General features: G+C 42.6%; 1 protein-coding gene across 18 annotated transcripts in view; it reads right to left on the bottom strand.

Moving 5' to 3' along the window:
• PLEKHA5 (pleckstrin homology domain containing A5) overlaps positions 1-9,126 on the bottom strand; it is a 181,405-nt gene extending 172,279 nt beyond the window's left edge. For 12 of the 18 annotated variants that reach the window (XM_054824552.1, XM_054824661.1, XM_054824593.1 and 9 more), the window contains exons 1-3: positions 8,890-9,070; positions 8,676-8,752; positions 5,569-5,626 (exon numbers count right to left, since the gene is read on the bottom strand). In XM_054824552.1, coding sequence (XP_054680527.1) covers positions 5,569-5,626; positions 8,676-8,752; positions 8,890-8,987 — 233 coding nt within the window. In that variant the 5' untranslated portion in view covers positions 8,988-9,070. Of the gene's footprint in view, positions 1-5,568; positions 5,627-8,675; positions 8,753-8,889 lie in introns of all 18 variants that reach the window. The other 6 variants (XM_054824543.1, XM_054824646.1, XM_054824568.1 and 3 more) reach the window with 4 other exon arrangements.
• Between the last annotated feature and the right edge of the window lie 11,917 nt (positions 9,127-21,043).

The following is a 21,043-nucleotide window of genomic DNA, read 5'->3' as shown; positions in this document are numbered from 1 at the left end:
AAAGTATTCAAGGTATTACCCAATTTAGAAACACAGAAAGAGAGCTCAAAGTATCAACCACAGACATCACATTCAAAAAGACACTTTACAAGCACAGCAATCCCTAATGTTCACATTTGATATTCTACCTGCCAGACTAACTTTGAAACAGGTTCATAAGCCAGGGGTAATAGGCCCTGCCAGACCTGCACACGAGTCAGACAACATGTTTTCATGGGGTGAACTTTTGCCACCCTTCCCTCTGGGAGAAATTCCATTCAGTGTTCTCCTAGGAAATCAGCTCCCACCTCGGCTCCTTTTACTGACTTCCCACTGCCACTGCTCCTTTCTGCTGGGTTTAGACTCCACTTCTTCCCCTCCTGCAACTACTCCCACCTCTTCAGCCTTCTCCTTCAGTACACCACTACCTCCATCCTCTTCCCACCGTATCCTCCCCACAAGCTCCTTTTTGGATGCAATCCCACCTCTCCTCCCCTGACCCACACCCATTTCTTCCTATGTCTAGAATCCTTCCACCTCCACACCCAGCTTCGACATTGCAGCATTTTTGGTTCTTGAAATATTTCAGTGAATAAAGAGGCAAGTGTTAAAATAGATAATAAAATTTGCAGGCATTCCTAAAAAGTTCTCCTGTTCTGAACAGCTTTGCTCACTACAAAGGTAAAAGGCACAGGTCAGTTTGTTGTCGTCTTAAGTCCCAGTTCACCCATCTATCCATATTCCAATATTTGACGTAGGGGTCTTACCATCTAAGAACAAACAGAATGAAGGCCACGAATAAATTTTAGCCTTTCCTTAATTATAGTAAAGTGAAGGTTAGAGGTAACAAGAAAAGAACTAAATTTCTGGGAGGAACACTGTGATTCTTACTGTGGGAGGAAGACGGTCTGATCCGTTCTTTTTTTTTTTTTAATCAAATTCCATTTTTCCTGTCAAGAAGGGGCTTCTCTGCAATCATGGCTAGCTGTTCTTTGATTTTTCTGCAGAAAGTCTCAGCTAAATTGGAGAGGATCTTCACAATGCACATAAAAGACAAAGGTTCAAACAAAAGCTGAATTCTCAATGAGTACAGGTTTATTTTAGTAAACAACAGAAACTCAAGGCTGAAAAAGATCTTATCCCTTTTAATCACTTAATACATTTTTCTTACCTTCCCAATTTTCAAACTACATGCCTACAAAAAGCAAACCTGCATTGATAAAAGTCTCTATAAAAAGCATACAAAACCTCTATTTGATGCAACCTTGGCTTTGGCCTGGGTTTGCCAATGCCTTGCTTCAGTAAGCAACAGGCAAAATTTTTTTTAATAAATACAGAAAAAGGTAAACTTCAACACAAAATCCTAAAAATGAAACTTCAACCTTCTTAATTCTTTAAGTTTTGAAGTACTTTTTCAGTCAGCTGCCTAAAAAGTATCAGTCCTACAGCAGAGTTAAGAAATATCAAATTCTAATACCCAAACAGCTTATCTAAGAGTACTTCTGTAAAAGCCAAACTAGTTAGACTGATGTGAAACTCCTAAAATATCATCCTTGGATTTATTTTTAAATCAATTCTACTTGGTAAATTAATAACCTAAATAATATAAACATGGTTTAAAAAAATCAATATGAAAATCCTAACATATGTTCAGAAATACTAAAATGAAAAAGGAAAGGCGGCAAGAAAACTAAGCAAATGCCTGAGTGTAGATAGTCAGGTGGCTTTAACCAGCAATAAAGGTTTCTTAAAAACATGTATGTGAATGAATACACAGAGAGAGCAAGAGAAAAACACATATTTATGGAATTTTATAGCTCTCAAAAACAGTACCTTGGTGCATAATGGCTACGTAGTCATCACAAGGTACTAAAAACATCAAGTTGAAAATTCTCATTGATGTTAATAGGTGAGGAGTCTGAAGCCTGTGACCAGGTATGTCTTCTCTATTGACAAGTATCATACTGGGATTATCACATGGGTCCATTTCCTTATGCACTTATAAATAATATAAGTAACTTAAGCTTCCCATGCTACTACCCTGCTTAAATCTGTTTTGAGGATAAAGCCCATAACTTTTCAGAGCTCCATGAGTGCTCAATACACTAAGCATAAATAACTAGGCCAGCGAAGTATTCTAAGCAGAATAAAAGAAAATCTCCAATTTTTCAGCATACTATGTTATCAGTTTCAAACTGAGGAGTTTTCCCATACCTTGTGTTACTTCGTAACACAGAAGATTCAATAGTTAGCTGATAGTAAACTAATTACTAAAGGTTATATTTGAATGTGTTGATTCTACAGTCATACAGATCTGTATTCCAGGTAAAAGTTTAGTTATTGTATAAATAAAGACTACACCCAAACCAAGCATTATTTCAGAAAAGTTTACTGATAGAGTTCCCATCAAGTGATGAGGGAGGGCTATTTGTGCACATTTCTAACATTAAGTAAACAAAACCAGACTTTCTCAGTCCTGAAGAGACAAAACACTTTAACAATGTAACCACATCTCATGAGAACATATATATTATGGCATTGAATATTTTTTTTACTCCAAACAACAAACAACACTTTTTGTCATTTGCATTTACAAGGGATGGGGAGGGTGTGGGGGAAGGACTCTGTCATTACCAAGTATTAGAATTCTTCTACTAATCCAAAAATACTGCAAAAAAGGTCAAAGTCCTAGCTAGCATGAACAACCCTATACAAAAACAAAACCACATTATGTAATGGAAACAACTCCATATCTATCCCTGATTCAGAATATCTTTCCTTTTTAAAGCTAGAACAAATTCAATATCATAAAAAAAAGTGTGTAAAGTAGTCACCATTTGGTACTTACTTATTCTGAAAACACATGTACACAACCCAAGAAAAATACAGTGTCCTTTAAAAATAATCACATTTCAATGCAGTCTGTATCCCAAGTCATTTGTTTGAAAAGGCAGTCCAAGGAATGTTCAGCTGACGATTATCTCCTCAACATTATCCCAATTTGATTATACAGTGTTTACTACATCAAAGCCAGAAAAAGCACAGTAATAGATTCAGCGACACACCCACTTGGAACAGCGACGACCTATTATTAAAGAACCATAAGAATAATTTTCAAAAGGTTTTTATTTTCAAACACAGCCTAGTGTAAGATCTTGCCATAAAGCAAGGTTGTTAAATATTTTTACTCAACCCACATATTTGAAGCTGTGCCTCAGAAGTTAGGTGAAATTATTTATGTGATCAGGAAACTTGACTATCCTTCTTGCCTAACTCTCTTATTGGACACATTACAGAAATCCAACAGCCAAGTTTCACATGGCTGAATGCATCAATAGCCTACCATTAACATTCATTTCCTTGTAACTTTGTAACTCATACCGGAACATAAAACAACGTATTTCTTTCAGACCCGACCATGAACAAGCTCTCAACATTTTTAGTTTCAACAGCTTTATTATGCTGTAATCAACATAATAAACATTAATATTTAGCAAATCGGTACACTCAGAAGAGCAGTTACAGTTAAAAATCCACGTCAGGGTGCTTGTATAGCACGTGGTCCCAACAACCTGCACTGTTTCCCACTCGTGCAGGAGCACTGCAGTAATTTAGACTCATCATCAACACGTCACCCGCAGTTACACTGCCGAGGATTACAAGAGTGATTATAATGTTGTCACTCTGTCTATGTTAGCTCTCACATCTTCTCTAGCACCGGTAGGACTGAATGCTAGACAGCTTTAAAAGGAGAAGCTATCATCGGGCAGAAGCTTAAATTCAGCCTGAGAGGCTACACAACAAACACCTATTTAACTAAGGATGCCAAACTGGTCGTACCACGTGAACCTTTCAGCAGGCTTGACAGCACTATCCCTGCTATCCTCCTACACCTATCAAATCACAGAGAAGTGTGTTTGTGCAACATGTTTTCAAAGATGCAGCACAACTTTTAAATATAAACAGAGATATTTAGTGCTGGCTATCAGCAAAACGATCAGCTTAATGTACATCCTAACAGTTACGACAACACCTTGAACACCAGATCTTACATGGACAAGAGTATGCTAACAACCTACCACTTGGTAAGTTTGTGCATAAGAGCATCAGTCACTCTACAATAGCTGTCAGCACACTTTTTTTTGTTCCAAGAAAACTCAAGTTGCTATTTTCCACTTTCTACAGCTAACACATTGTTCATAGGTTTATTCTATGAGAACAAGTTCCATCTGAAAGCACAGAAGAATTTCCTTTAATGTTATATACAAACAAATACAGCTTTCTTTAATTGTCACTCATCTTCATTTAATAATCTGAACAGAACACCAGAGGTTAAATCCTTAGTACATTCTTGTCCTCAGTCTGGTGCAGTTCTTGTCAGTTGCTATACACCACTGTGTAATGTAAATTACAAGAAGGCAGAACAGAATAGTAAAACAAACATGTCACCTATTAAGCAGGCGACCCCTTCCAGAGAGCCCAGCACCAGTTCTGACCAGATTTTTCGAGCATTATCGTTCAGTATTTTTTTAAAAATGTTGTTTAGGATCAAATCAAACACATTCCTATCGGTATATAAAATAAACCATGCAACACATACATAACACCCTTTTCAGAATGTCTACCATGCCACTTACACAGAGAATCTACCTTTTGCTCAACTCTAAGACACTAAAAACCTACCTGTAGCCTATAACCTCTATGACTACTAGTAACCTCCACTCACACAAGTTACCTCATTGATGACACTATTCATTTAAAGATGCCAAACCAAACACACAGCGCAGTGAGTAAAAACTCCTGAATGAATTGAGAAAAGTCTGCAAATTGTTAAATAACAGAAAAAGAAGCGTATTAACCAGACAAATACACATAGGCACCACTTAAACATTTTCCAGATAAGGATGGTCTGCCTATCTGGAGAGGAAAAGCTTTTAAGAAGTTTGTACAGATCTGATCAACATGACCTCTGGACCAGTACATAAGAGCTCAATTTCCATGGCTCTCATTCAAAAAGACAATACAGCCAGTCTACCACAGTGGATACACTCCTCAAACATACTAAAACTTGAGTAAGAAAATAATGAAAATCAATGGTAGAAGTAGAAATAGGAGGTCTGCAGAGAAAACAGCCACATTAAACCTTCAGAGTGGCTTTAAACAACTTAATTACTAGAGAATAGGGCCAAATCAAGACTCTTCTCCCAGCGACAAGGATCCTTCCTTTCTGAAAGCATTTATGGCATGACAGCATATACACACAAGTGTCAAACAGACAAACTCAAGGTATTCTTGACTTGCAAGGCCATTTGTTGCTAGGTGGTCACACTCACAGCAGAAATTTCATTTGAATCTGCATCCTTAAGCAGCTTTAATTAAAAGTATTAACACAAAACCTCAAGAAATTATTTCAGCGCTGTGCAGAATTCAGTAAACAAAGGACTACATACACTATGACAAGCTGGAATACTCCTTTTATATTTATAGCATAATATTTACATTTAGTTTGAAACACATTCAAGATTACAGCAACATTTAGACAAACTAATGGAAAATTATAGTATTGTGACAGATAAACGTTCAACTTACTTTACATAATATCTTGCACCTTCAAAAGTATAAGCTTCCTCCCAACCTGTGGGTAAGTCTGGAAAACAAGTAGCAAAACATTACAATTAACTTTTGAAATAATGCTAGCCATACTGGTCTACTCCCTAAAACTAAGGTAGTTAAAATACTGCGTGTCTGATTCCACATGTTGAAAGCTTTAGTCCTATAAATAAATATTTTAGAATTGACTCACAATGCTGTCTCAGCTGAAATTCTGTAATCCAAGAGAAGCTACATGTCTGAAAATCTGATTTGGATTTCTCATTCTTAAATAATAACAATAAGGGTTTAAGTGCGTCCTTATTATACAACGTTCCTTCCTTTGACCATTAACTAGAAGATCTTTCTGCTTTGAACTTCAGTAGCATCAAGTTACCTGACAGGCAGAGATCTAAACAAAAATCAATTTACTGAGTTTGCGTTACATGCAAGTCACAAGCATCTTAACAGGCATGATATCAACTATACCACAGAACATTAGCATTATATTAGCATAATTCCACCAGTGTTGTGACTAACAAGTGTTCCTGCAGTGTTTACAACTCTTCAATTTTACATGAAAATAATTTTCAAATCTAGCGGAGGAAGTCGGTACATCTTTTCCTTCTCTATTATCACTCTTAAGAGTCAGGAGCCCACATATGAAAAAACCAAACCACCACTAATGGTCAATTTTTTTTCAAGTAACAGCTTCCTGATGTAATGGCACCTCTATGCAACTCTAGATACATCATTACCCTTAAAAGTTTGCCTTAGTTAATAAAAACAATAATTGATATGTAAGACTTGCTCACTGAATTATACAAGCAAGAATGTATTTCCTAATGAAAAGAAAAAACATTGTCTGGGTCATGTGATTTTTTCTTTTTTCGCTAGTTTTTGCTCTGGCTGTTTTTTTCTTCACTCCTGTCTTCTCTAGAACAAAAAAAAAAAAAAATCAAGGTGTCTTTCAATAACAGAACAAGACAAAGTACAACAAACAGGAAGTCTCTCTAGCAGAAGCATTTATGGCTGCTATAAGAACTTTGCAAAAAATACCTTTCCAGTGCTGAATATGTCAAGGAATAAAAAGCACTTCAATTCAGAATGGAGGACAAAGCTTTCCTCATCATCTAGCAAATACCTCACAGTATTATTTAATAAGGAGTTGTACAATAATATACACTTGCAAAAGAAGTGTCATTCACTCAAAAATTGTTCCTTAAGAGAAGACATATTTTGAACATATTTTGACTAGGTTCCAAAACAATGGTCAGGGCAAACCAATATATAAACCCCAGAATTAATATGTTTGATTGTATCTATGTATGGAGAGATTCATTAACATACACATGAATGAGGAAAACTATAAAAACAGGTTTGTTTTGCAGACACTTCAGTATCTGATTGATAAATCGTGGTCGGTATATCCAAGGTCATGCCTCACTCTTGCATTCAGAAACAAGTTTAATTTACCTGATACTAACTCTCCTACGTTACATACAATACTCTGATACTCACAAGCAAACTGTATTTCCTTTAGAAGGCACTTAATGGCAGAAACAAATGAGACACTTGGAAAATTACTCGGAAATCACCATCAGTCAACAGAGACACTGGTAATAGTTTAAAAAAAGAATTAATACTCAGCTAATGTTAGTGTCCAACAAGGAAAGCACTTCACATACATTTGCCCCCAAGCATATTGCTGTAGATGAAGGCCAGTTTCTCAATTAATCTGCATAGTGAAAGCAGGGAAAAGAGGAGCCTGACAGCAATCAGTAGTTCTATTTCCCGGCATTAAATGACTTCTTAGAAACAGCAGCCCTTCATTGCAGATCAAACTGCAGAGTTCTAATAGCCAGAAACCTGTGCTTTTTAAACTATTCCCAACTCAGGAAAAAAGACCCCAACAGGCTGCCCACAGCCTTCTAAAAGGCTGTTTCCGATTTCTTAATGCCTAAGTATTAACCAAACATAAAAAGCAAATAATCTGATATAGTCCAATCCACTTGCAGATTTTCCTGCGATTATCCAAGTGATTACATACATAAAAACAACTGCACTTATTACTACACTCCACCACCTCCCAGCGGCATACGTAGCCTGTGTGCAATTCCAGCAGTCAGAGTTTGGCTCTGGGTCTCCAGAGTGTCTGCTGTAAATCCTCCTCCTCCAGCACCTCCTGCTGCTACTTCTCCAGAGTGGAACAAACAGCAGTAGCAAAGACGACTGATTCCACCCTCCTTCCTCCAAGTTATTCCTAACGTTTCAGACCCTTTTCCTCCTACCTATTCCACCTCTCTCAGTCACTTAGAAACCACCCACACTCTCAGCCTAGATGGAAGTGAAGGGAGGAAAAGGGTTTCTAGGTGACTACGTTTAGTGGGATCAGCCTCTACGTTTCTAGTATACCTATCGTCGTTATATCTAGGTACTGCTGGGGACAGAAATAACGTAAGTGGTTTAATGCTGAACTAAGAAAGGATGCTATCTATGCAGGTGAATAACCGGGGCAGCCTGTAAGAAGCATGAGAGCAATCAGGCAGTCTCTAATGGTAACTATACAATATTATGCGGGTGATACAAGGCAACAGAAAGAAAGCAAAGAAAGAGAAATTACAGACACGGAGGGAAAACACGGGTGCGAAGGAAAGCATGTTAAGCAAAAGATGAGGAGCACAGCGATGGCAAGCTGGACACGCAAGGCTGCACTGTAATGTCATTCTTGCTCAACCTGGGGGCAAGCAACTGTGAGAAGTGAGGGGAGCGCGGAAAGCACGGGATGAGGAGTTGTCTCGGGTGGCCGCGGCCGCACCGAGGTGGCTTCTAGGATCGGGCAGCTTGGGGGCAACGGGGCGAAGCCAGAAGCGCTGCCCGCGCCCGCGGAGGGGGAAGGGGCCGCGGGCTGAGCCCACCGGCGGGCCGAGGCGGACAGCGGGAGCCCTGGGGGCGGCCGCGGGAACCGCGGGGCGACGGGCTCGGCGAGACCCCGGGGAGCGGGGAGGGGAGGAGGGCGGCGCTCGCCGGGCGGCCGGGTGGGGGCGGCCGTGCCGGGAAAGAGCCGGGGGCCCCGGCCGCCCCCGGCCCCCGGGCGGTGCTCCTACCTGCGCTGCGGCGGTGCCCGGTGATCACGGCCTCTCCGGTGAGCGGGTGCAGCCAGGTCGTGCTCTTCGCCTCCTCGCTGCGGGGACGGACACACGGACCGAGTCAGGCAGGCACAGCCCCACCGCCGCCGCCGCCTTCCCCCCCAGACGCCCCTCCCGGCCCCTCGCCCGCCCAGCCCAGCCCCGCTCCCCTCCTCGCCGGCCCCCCGCTCACTTGATGAAGAAGACGCGGCCGCCCTGGCTGATCCCGTAACTCCAGCTGCCGGGCAGCGCCCGCAGCCGCTCCGCGTTCAGCTCCGCCGGGGCCGCCATGGCCGAGCCGCCGCCGCTACCAGCGCAGCCGGGGAGAGCCGAGGGGAGCGGGGACGGGGACGGGGACGGGGGGGGGGGGGGAACGGCGCGGGCACGAGCGAGCGCGTCCCCGCCGCCGCCAACACCTTGGGGAGGGGGAGGGCACAGCGCGAGGGGGAGGGGGTTCAGCGGCACGCCCCGCCCCACCCCGCGCGGGCCCGCCCCTCCCGCCGCGGGGGCGCGCGCAGCGCCCTGGCGGGCTGCCCGCGGGGGCGCGCCGCCTGCCCCCGCCACGGCCGTTGGGGCGGGGCGGGGCGCGGCGGGGGCGGGCGGCGAGTTCCGGCGGGCGGGGGTGCGGCGGGCCGGCCGGCGCTTGGGAGGGAGCCCCGCGGGGCGGTGGCGGGGATATAGCAGCGCCCGAGCGGCGGTGAGGGCTGCCCCGCGGGAGGGAACGGCGGGCCGGGGCCCGGGTGTGCGAATCGGGCTGGCAACGGTCGTGCGGGGGGAGGGGCCCTGGCCCGGACGGCGCGGGCGGGCACAGTCCGGTAGCGGTGTGAGGGTGGCGGGGGCTGAGGGGGTCCCGTGTCGCAGATGCAGGGCTGAGCCACGTACGAGGCGTTTCATCCCGCCGGGGGGTGAGTACCACGCTCCTTGCACGGGGCTGGTTTCTGCACCAGCCGGGGGCCCGGCTCCCCCCCGCCCTCCCGGGAAGTGCTGCCGCGCACCGCGAAGCCCGCCGGCTTCAGCTACGGCTGTGAGGCAGCACGGCTGGTGATCTCTCACCGGGGCTTTAAAGACACGCATTCCTACAGGAAATTAAAACTTTTTGTCGAATTTCCTCCAGGGGTGTATGCTTTCATGCCCTCAACTTTAAGCTTTTTTTCTTTAAAATTTCTCATGTAAAGGTGTGGTCTTCAGAAGCAAGAGATGCCATATTTTTTCTTCACGTAAACAACCGTGTCTGAACTGTGTGCCTGTCCTCCAAAAGAGATGTGGGATATGACATGCATACGTGTTTTCAGTGTTTCGGGAGGTGGTAGCAATCCAGGCAAAATCCACAACTGCGAAAATGAAAGTGTGCATGTATACTTTTATTCATATGAATAATTTGATTACGTGTGCATTTACACAGCTATGTGCACCTTTGATTTAACTTATAAATAACAAATGTAAATTACTAAAACTGTGTTGTGGCCATGATATTTCTAAGAGAATCTTGCCTTACTCCTCATTCAGAAAGTGGTTTTGTAAAGCTGGGAAGTCTGATGGTATTCCTGTGTCCACAAAACCATTTGAAATGCACAGCTAACCGTGTTCCGCAGAGCAGCTTTGTCCTTACTCCTGTTCTGAACACCTTGGGAAAAATAAAATTTGACGGAACAAGTTGCTGTGTGGTTTGGTCCCCACCATGCCCTGTGGTCAAAGCCTTAAAACCCAGTTGCCTCACACGAGGTAGCCCGGACTCGAAGAGCAGCGAGCATGTGAGCGGATCTTCAGTTACCTTAAAGTAACTGGATGTAAGATAAGAATTCCTCCCTGTCCAACAGTAGCCTTCATTTCCACTGAACACTGACAGCATCTGAGTTTTATAGACTGCCGGAAAAAAGAGACACTGGAGAAAACACAAGTTACTGTATAAACAGTTCCCTTCGCTCCTAAGAGCAAGAGCCCCTGGATGATAAGTAAAAGTGAATAATGACTCTTCCTCTGAAGGGCTGTGGAAAGCTGCCTGGCAACAGCACAGGGGAAATCACATGCATTTTGGGCTCCTGAGGTGGTAGTGGTCATATCCTGATACTTCCGCACACAGCCTAACTAAAGCAAAGAGCAAGTGCTCTTGATCTCCAGAACACGAGATACCTTCCACCATGCAGAATCAAATTTCTTCTCCAGCAAAGGACACGCAGCACAGCTAGACTTAGATTGACCAAGATCCCTAAATTAGGTATTTAGGTAGGATTTAGGTGCATAAATCCTGCCTAATCCTAGCATGTACTTTGCCAAATGCCTTCCTCGGGCAACTAAATTTTGCCAGTACCTTGCCTTGCAGCCTTCTTTCTGCTTTGCATATGTTTAGGATTGCTGCTATCTTGGTAAAACCAAGAGCACGGTACCTAAAATATGTCAGAGCCTGGCTGAATTCTCAGGCAAGACTTTCCTCCAAGTGCCACGGAGACCTGATAAATTAGCCACATTTAGGCCACACCTAAGACTTACAAGATTAGTTTCTGTATAACTCACAGCAGACAGGTTGGTAGCAGGGTCACTGCCATGAACACTACAGAAAACCTCTTCAGCCTGAAGGATGAAGGGCATTTAAAACTGTGTCACTCTCTTCCCAGGAAAATGCTTTTGCTCCAAGCTATAAGCTGCTCTGAAGCTGAGACTATTCTATGAGTATACTGAAGGTGCTCCTCCTCCCCCTTTGAAGTCACATTATTTTGCAAATATAATTATTGGGCTACAGGGTGGTGACATGACTCGCTGGTCTCGTGAATAGGAAGCTTATCCAGGGTGTGCTGGAAGATCTTGGTTCTACTCCATTGTTCAGGGACTCATGTATTTTATGTTAAACAGTCATCAAATAAAATTTGGTATTAGCTCTGGAACACATGGAAGGCACATTATGGCCGCATTTGCAGGAACTAATCCTGCAAGGTGCCATGCACGATGAACTCACGGTAATTTCTGGGAGCGCAGAGTTTTACCATTTTGTGGATTGGAGCTTATGAACTCCAAAGAGTATGAGGGAAACCACACCTCCATCATTTGTGCAGGCTGGTGCTGGCAGTTTTTCTTTCTGAAGGCTGCTGTTGGTTCCATAGTTAAAACTTTTGCTTCAATCTTAGTGTAAAAGTTTGCTAAAAACAAATTACACATCAAGTTTTCACAAAGTTCACTAGAAGTACATCTTTTCTGCAGTTGGATAAGTGCTTGAATGCTTTTAAAAGAGGGACTCAGGAATAATCGTTTTTAAAAAGCCACATCACTAACAGGAGTAAAAATCTCTCTTAAAAGCAGTTTATATCACCGTAACAACTTCATGCATAATTTAAGATACTACATATTGTACCTTTCACATAATTTTTTTTTTACTATAAAAAATGAGCTGATGATTCCAAATGTGAAATTGGGATCTGATTTATAAGACTCAGAGAAATCCATCAGGATGCTCCCATCCAGCCAACACTTTTCTTCCCAGAGGAGTTGAAGACAAGCTGTTGAAGTGGTGACCACCACCGATAAAACTGTTCTCTGCTTCCTGCATCTATGGCCTGATCTATCTGCTGCTCCTGTCACTGATGGGAAGTGGATAGAGGATGTGGAGCAAGTTGTTGATCTGTGCGTGAGGCAGAGCCCTCCCACCAGAATATTGGCCATCCATCACTGGGAGCTTGGGATAAAGTAAAAACCTGGCTCCACTGCACTTTTTCCTGTGGTTCTCCATTCTGACCCCACCTTTTTTCCTTCCTCTTTCACCTCCCCATGATGGTAGCTTTTCTAGCAACTCCCTCAGGGTCAGGGAATACTAAGGGAGCAGTAAGTTTATTGATGTTTTTTAAAAAAAAAAATCATTTTGGCTCAATAATGTATTCATAATCAAAATATTTAAAATTCCTGAGGCAAAAGAGCCCTGCCCACAAAACAATGAATCCCTTTAAATGGGATTAATTAAAAAACAGCACTGGGAGAACATTCATTGAATAAGACTCAGAGAAATCCACCCACACCTCTCCCAACAGGTATGAGGTGACAATGAACATATGATGAGCCAAGGAAAAAAGGACTACATCTAAGCATGTCATCTGACAAAGCCAGGAGTGGACTGCAGTCCCGACACTCCACCTAAAACCTCTTCACAGAATTGTGTTTGTCAGGGTCAATTCTGTGTATTCTGTCAATATGAATCAAACTGGATGAGGTTCTTTCATGGAGTCTGTGACTTTACATTTTTTATGCTGTTTAACTAGCAAGACAATATAACGTGTAACATCGCAAGAAAAGACCATTGCTGGTGTGACAGTTTTAAATTATACATTCCCATGAGGGAGCTGCTTCCGAAGGGTGGGTTCCTTTTTGCCCCATCCCTAAACATGAGGTTTTCTTACCTCTTCCAATATTGGAGCCCACGGTGAATTAGATCAGTTTGCTGATCTGGTAGAAAATAAATCACAAATCCTTTCAAATAATTCATTTCCCATCAGATCAATAAGCTGATCCAACTCGTCCTGAGGTCACTTGATAACAAGATCCATGTGGGAAGAGAAGAACCGCTCCTTTTAGGCTTTCCTCAATGACAGAGTGAGGGAAAAAACCAACAAAAACACTGATTGACGTTCTCTGGAGTCAGAGTATCTCTGTGTAGATGAAAGAAACAATTAGCCTAGGTCAGAGGAAATAAGAAAGAGGAAAAAAGCTGTCTAACGCAGCCTCCGCAGACAGCTCTGTTGGTAGAACGGAGCCCCTCCTTTGCTCTAAATAAAGAGCCTGGTAACAGTTCAGAGCTCCTGCTCAGTAGCGCTGAAGGCTGCAGGTTTTTCTAGGGGTCATTGGTACAAGTGGCACAGTAGTCCTCTTCTGGGTTAGCGTAAAGCATCAGGCTGACTGAACAAGCATTGGGTCATTAGCCTCCCTGTCATCAGCACAAAAGAGATATCCTAGCAGACTGTTTTCACAGGCTGTGAGATACAGAACTAAAGCCTGCGCTTACTCAGGCAATAGAAACAAAGCGTTTATTTTACAGCTTAATAAGTTTTGCAATCTGTGCTTGACAGAAAAAGCAGTTTTGCTCATTTCAAAACTTTGGGTTTAGCTGCAATTAATGATTTCCAGGTATGGCTATGTTGTGTGAAAATTTTGTTACCTTTGGGACAGTGAATCCTTATATAAGGCCGATTTCTTTTAAAGATCCTATCAGACTAATACAAAACAAAGGCCAGAGCATGAGCTTTGCTTTTCCCTGGCAGGCAATATCAGAAAAGCAAAAGGGCTTATTACTTTCCAAACCAGCATCATCTTGTCAGAATCATATTGACCGTTTGGCACAATTTTGAACAGAGAATACTCTTTTCTTAACAAGTCTCTGAAAAGACCTTACCATCCATGCCATGTATACCACAATGAGCTTCTTGCACGGTCTTCCAGCCTGAAATGATGGGACCTTCAGGTTTCTTTCACTGATCGTATAATCTTCAATATCTCAAAAACAATTGAGGCCTCAAGATCAAGACCTGCTTTGCTGGAGCTTTCTTTTCTTCCTTTTCTGTTTCACTGCCTTCTTGGTTAGGAAGCCCTCAAGCCTACTATAACAATGGTTGTCCGTGACTTTTGTGTAACAGTCAAATGACATTTTTTAATCAAGTGTATTACCAGGTTTAGTTTAAAATAATATTAGGAAGGAAAGAATTTGTGAGGGAAATACAGTGATCTCAGTATCCCAATTGTCCTCTCACTAGCAGTTGATAGCCACATCTAGCTGAAGCCAGGAAATTTCATCTTTCAAATAGCCGTCTCATTTGAATCATCCAGAAGAAAATGATATGCAGTACAACACAAATAAATTCTCTGTCTCTCAGCTGGCTCCTCTGTTTCACAGATCTCTTCACTGTCTGGTAGGCTTCAGCATCTGCTTTTCTTCACACAGTTCTCTTCATTGCTGCTGTCCAACTCCTCAAAACCCTGCTCTGTTTCAAATTCTAGGAGGTGCAGAAGCTCTCTCTGTTCTGGAAGAAGCAGAAGATGACCTGTGTTTCTCCTAAGAATTGCCTTTGTTCAGTAATTGCTTGAACAAATAAGGAGAAGCTTCATGTGGAATATCTGGAAGGGCTTCCCCTGTGGTTTACATCGCGTAAGAACTACAGAACCCTGTGGCTGCAAGGGCTTTCACTTATGTGATTTTTTCTCATGTGCATTTCCCCTTTCTTTTTTTCTTAATGGGGCTAGTAAGAATTTGCAGTGTCTTTGTATTTCATGCTACCAACTATATAATGAATTTTAAGCTACCCACATTAAACTTTCAGTAACTGATAGTCTGTTTTCAGGGTAAGGCGAAATAATAGCGTGTTTCACTCTTGAGAGTTTTGTAGACAGCCTTGTGGCAATCTTGATGACATTTTCCATAAAACCATTATGTTGTGGATACCTTGGCCTTGAAGTGCTTCCAGTGATACTATTTTTGCAAGACATTTAACATCATAATCAAATCATGATCCATTTTCTGTGATTACCACAGTTGGTGTAATGCGTATGTCAGTCTTTATGGACTAGACATAAGACTACCAGTGTAGCAGTGATATTCTTTAACAGTCTTATAGCAGAATAACAAGAAAAGTAATCTATTTTTAGTCTGTAATTTTCCCAGCATCAAAGGCAAACCCAGGCCATCTCTTAACTTGTTGATCTAAAGTTTCTTGGAGTATATTTAGATACGAGCTAGTATCCATCCCGACACTTGTTATGTTGTTAACAGCACTCACCTTTTATCATCTTAACACTTTCTTTCTGGCCTGGACTATTTATTAGAAATTCTATTCTTATTTTGCTATATTTTCATGTAATTCAGCTTTCCTATGCACATCTTTTTAATTTTATCTTCATGAACTCCTGTTCTTCCATAGTTTCAGCTCTCCCAATGGGAGGTAAGACAAAGTTTTGTTCTTTCACGTTTGTTTCCTTTACATTTGGTTTACATTTTACTCACAGTTAGAATATTTTGTTCACTGCACGACATGAATTTTACCTACTTGTGCTGGATAGGTATATAACTGAAAAAACCCCCCACGGTTACTGAAACTTTACTTGCAAAATTATGTCCAACTCATATTGATTGTATTTCAGGTACTGGGATTGGATTTTTCTGACAAAATGAAGGTGTCTCCCAAGGCCACTTTTACAGGAGCAGTGGGCTAGTCAGTATGAGTCAATACGGTGCAGTTGTTCTTATTCTGATGTAGGTGCCTATATCTGCTTAGTTGAATCACACCTTGAACTGTTCTTCCATTGACTAGCGCTCCATCAACAACAATGGGATTCTTCCCCAGGCAAAAGTAGAGACCTATATCATAATCTACTGTAGTCAGAGGAGACAAATGCCATCTGAAACATAACTGTCATTTGAATAGTTCCCACAAAGAACCCCCCCTTGTAGAATATTCCTTTTAAAGACACTTGTAGTCACTGAAGGGAAGCTTTTGCAAAATGTTTTTGTTTCTTATGAATATAGCTGTGCATTTTCTTCCAATCAGTCTCTTCCATTATTTCTTGAAAATTCGCTCAGGTTGATTGCAGTTTTTAGAGTTCACCTCTGAATCTTCAGATCTATTCTGCTTCTTCATTTTGTGACGTGGTTCTGTAGCATCAGCTGGCTTCCCTTTCAAAACTTGTAATCAGATCTAGCTCTGTTCTGCAGCCAAGTTAATTCTCACAGTCTTTACTAAGCTAAAACTGTTCTTCTAGAAGCCTGTTTCTGAGGTTTGGGTCTCTTGATCCATATAGTATTCTGATCTCAGATCTGATTTTGAAAATTATGCAATTGATACTACTTTCAAACATTATAACATTATAAGTATCTTGAAAGATTTCCTTTTTGGTTTCAGTTATACAACCGCTGTGTCTTTCCAAGAGTGCAATATTTTCTCAAATCTCTATAGCACAGGATTTCTTATTTGCAGTCTGGTGCTTCTGGTCTTGCAGTACTCAGAGTTACCTTAATTCATTTTCCTTTTCATCAGTCCTATCTCCTTTTTAAAGAAAAATTGTGTTATTTGATTGAATCTCCTCCAACCATATCCTCCATTTCTGGAGAATTTAATCTGCTTTGAACTTTTTTTAGTGTCTGCTCCATAGTGCTCTCCATTTACCACTTCTTCTAGTCCTTTATTTCTCTGTGCCATCTTTTGTTCTTACCTCTGCTAGTGCTCACATGTAAGGCTTTTAAGCTGCATTAAAGAAAATGCTAGATTAGTGATAAAAAGCCATTTTTAATATAAAAAAGCATATATGTATATGTATAAAATGCATATATGTAAAAGTAATAAAGATAAAAGAGAGGAAGGAATTTTTGAAGGAGAAACTACAAATGCTCCACTAAGCCAGTTGCTGACAAGAAGTATTAGTGACAACAGTTGCTGCATTGGAGAGCATTCCATCCTCTTAAGGCAACGGGTCACTCGGTTACAACCAGAAACCCACTGTTACTTGTCTCGCTAGTTCTTACATAATCTCAGTTGCTAGTCTGTAGATTAAGTTTTATGCTCGTATAATTCTGTTGTACTCTGTATATTGTCATATACTGTTGTTGTTCAAATGGTTTTCAATCTTCTTTTGATTTGTAGAGCTCTCTTCCAGGGGAGGCAGGAGCCCTGTGTGGCAGGGTTGTATTCACTGAAATTAGGATTATCTTTCATTAAACACTTAGTAGTTCACAGATCACACACAGTCTGTAGCTCTCTGGTAAATATTGCTGTTGATAGATCTTTTTTCCCCAGTTATTTCCATTTCTCCCAGCTTGTAGCAAAGGTTAACCCAGCTTCATTTGTAATAGTTTCCTTTTATCCTTATACTTTCAGTTTTCTGAAATTAAATTTTCTGTATTGAGCAATATCCATCTCTTTTTTTTTCCTACAGATTTCTGCATATATAAAATATCTTGTTTGAAGTATTTATTCACTTAGAGTTAGCACCCTGCAGTCCCTGAAGGTTACCCCCCCCCGTCATTTTTCCTCTTTCTCAACTTTCTTTTTCTACCTCTGAAATGGCTGGTGCCCATTGTGCCTTGAACCCTACTTCCTCATCATCATCTCTGCCTCTCCCAATATTCCCCTTTAACTTGACCTCTCTCTCCCTCCATTTACACTTCTGCTTTTTCTAGAGAGGACCAGCATAGCACAGAAACAGGTAAAAGCTGTGATGGAACGACCTAAGGTGCACAAGTCCTTGGGACCTGATGAGTTGCATCTGCGGGTCTTGAGGGAACTGAGGGGTGAAGTGGCCAGGCCACTCTCCATCATATTTGAGAAGTCCTGGCAGTCTGGCGAAGTTCCCACCAACAGGAAGAGGGGGAACATAACATAACCCCCATTTTTAAGAAGGGTAAAAAGGAAGACCCAGGGAACTACAGGCTGGTCAGTCTCACCTCTGTGCCTAGCAAGATCATGGAGCAGACCCTCCTGGAGACTATGCTCAGGCACATGGAAAATAAGGAGGTGATTGGTGACAGCCAACACGGCTTCACTAAGGGCAAATCGTGCCTGACAAACTTGGTGGCCTTCTGTGATGGGGTTACAGCATCGGTGGACAAGGGAAGAGCAACTGACATCATCTACCTGGACTTGTGCAAGGCATTTGACACTGTCCCGCATGACATCCTTGTCTCTAAATTGGAGAGACATGGATTTGATGGATGGACCACTCGGTGGATAAGGAATTGGCTGGATGGTTGCACTCAAAGAGTTGTGGTCAACGGCTCAATGTCCAAGTGGAGAATGGTGACGAGTGGTGTCCCTCAGGGATCGGTACTGGGACCGGCACTGTTCAACATCTTTGTCGGCAACATGGACAGTGGGATCGAGTGCACCCTCAGCAAGTTTGCTGACGACACCAAGCTGCGTGGTGGGGTCAACACGCTGGAGGGAAGGGATGCCATCCAGAGGGACCTTGACAGGATTGAGAGGTGGGCCCATGCAAACCACATGAAGTTCAACAAGGCCAAGTGCAAGGTCCTGCACGTGGGTTGGCGGAATCCCAAGCACGACTATAGGCTGGGCGAGGAATGGATTGAAAGCAGCCCCAAGGAGAAGGACTTGTGCGTCTGGCGCTGGGGGCCCCAGTACAGGAGAGACATGGAGCTGTTGGAGAGAGTCCAGAGGAAGCCACAAAGCTGATCAGAGGGCTGGAGCACCTCTCCTATGAGGACAGGCTGAGAGAGTTGGGATGGTTCAGCCTGGAGAAAAGAAGGCTCCGGGGAGATCTAATTGTGGCTTTCCAGTACCTGAAGGGGCCTTCAGGAAAGATGGTGAGGGACTGTTTATCAGGGAGTGTAGTGACAGGACAAGGGGTAATGGGTTTAAGCTGAAGGAGGGTCAATTTAGATTAGATGTGAGAAAGAAATTCTTTACTGTTAAGAGTGGTGAGGCCCTGGAACAGGTTGCCCAGAGAGGTTGTGGAGGCCCCATCCCTGGAAGCGTTTAAGACCACGTTGGATGGGGCTTTGGGCAACATGGTCTAGTGGAGGGTGTCCCTGCCTGCAGCAGGGGGGTTGGAACTAGATGGTCTTTAAGGTCCCTTCCAACCCAAACCATTCTATGATTCTGTGATTCTATGACCTCTCCTCTGCTCTTCATTTTCCCTGAAGGCTGCATCTTCTCTCCGACACTGGCTGTGCACCTGCGCTCACTTGTGATAATTTCTGCAAAACTCTGCACCTCCAGCTGGTCCCCAGAGGAGTCATATTGGTGCTGTGAATAACGAGGCTTCCCTCCCTATAGTCTGTTCTGGCTATCAATCACTTCTTTTTTTCTACCTGCCCACTTGTTTTCTATGTTTAATGTCCGTGTGACACCAGTCTTCTCTCGCTCCTGTACTAAGCCTTCTGTTACACTGGCTTCTGGCTTTCCATTTTGCTCTGTCTGTAGCTGATGATTTCATTTTCTACTCTGAGATCTGTGCTCCTCTGTAAGTCTAAATCAGCTGCTTTATTTCTCCAGATAAGCACTCTGTTTGTTTTGCTTTCCTCATGCCACTTCAGCGCGCTCTTGTTCCTTCCATCAACCAAGCTACCGAGAATGTTAAACTCTGCTGTAACTTTTTAACATTTCAGGTTTTAGAGAGGGTAAGAAGGCATGTGGCAGACTTGCAAATTGAAGAGATTAACTTCTCGAAGCTTTGCCACCGTGCATTATTATTCCCAAAACATTGCAAGAAAAAAATGGATACTATTCTCAAATTAGAAAAACACAAAAAAAATCTCAGTGAGATCAGGCTGCTGGGAAAAGCTTGAGAGAAAGACAAGGGAGCACTTGGGAAACTGAAAGAAATTAAGTAATCTCGAAACTTAGGAAATGACAGAAAAAGAAAATCAGAATTCCTGAGTAAGGGCAGGGGGAAGGGCATTTAAATAGATCCTATAACAAAGACAACTGCAGAGGGGATTGCAAAAGCACCGAACAATGAAGCAGCCCTGCTCAATAGAAAACAGGAGTAAGCAGCAGCGTGCCAGAGGCCCCGAAGGCTGCTGGTGTTTCACAGCAAGCTGCAACAGCGGAGCTCCCTGCCGCACGGCCGCCGTGCTAGAGAAGTTATGTAAACCCCAGTGCATATATTACACTGCATCCAAAGAAGATAAATGTCCTAATATTTGTGGTAGGAGATGGGACAATGCAGTTGTTATCATCTGTGTGTCCCTTTACTAATGTCGAAAGGAAAGGAGAAAGTTTTGCAGAGGAAAGGGCACGCTTCGTTCCTGCTTGATGACAGACAGATTTTGTTTCTAGCACCACTTACAAAGATTGCCTGTTGCAACAAGGAACAAGCAGAGAAATAATATGGGTTTTTAAAGAGAGTTGTTCAGTGCTGTTTATGTGATCATGAAAAACAAAAGTTTTACCAGTTCATCTATCCCAGGGAACAATTTCTGAAATTTTGTTGACCACTAGTGAAAAGATTATGTAAACCAGCAGCACTGTTTGTGCCACCAGCAGAATATACAACATTTCCAGTGACACTATGAAGTCAAACAAAAGAAATGAGAGAAATGAGAAAGCCAGATTTCCAGTATAATAATATTAGTGCCATAGAAATGCTCACACCGGAAGACCTTTATAAAAGAGGAGAATAACAATAAACTGTAGAAGAGTCCATGGTTGTAGGCTGCATCCAACACAGGTGACAAGAAGAAAGAAAGGCAACAGTATGCAACCACATCGCAGCAGCATGCAAATAGTGAAAAATACTGGAAACCACCCACAGAGGACTAAGGTCAGAGGATGCTTCCACATTCGCACGGGAGATAACATAATGGGATAGACAATACCATATTACACAAAAGATAAATCTAAAGGGATGAGAATTCAAATTGATTC

The sequence above is a fragment of the Grus americana genome, chromosome 1 (genome assembly GCF_028858705.1).
Source record: "Grus americana isolate bGruAme1 chromosome 1, bGruAme1.mat, whole genome shotgun sequence".
In the NCBI taxonomy this organism is placed as follows: domain Eukaryota; kingdom Metazoa; phylum Chordata; class Aves; order Gruiformes; family Gruidae; genus Grus; species Grus americana.
Note: the sequence above shows the minus strand (reverse complement) of the source record. Positions and strands in the feature narration are given on the sequence as shown.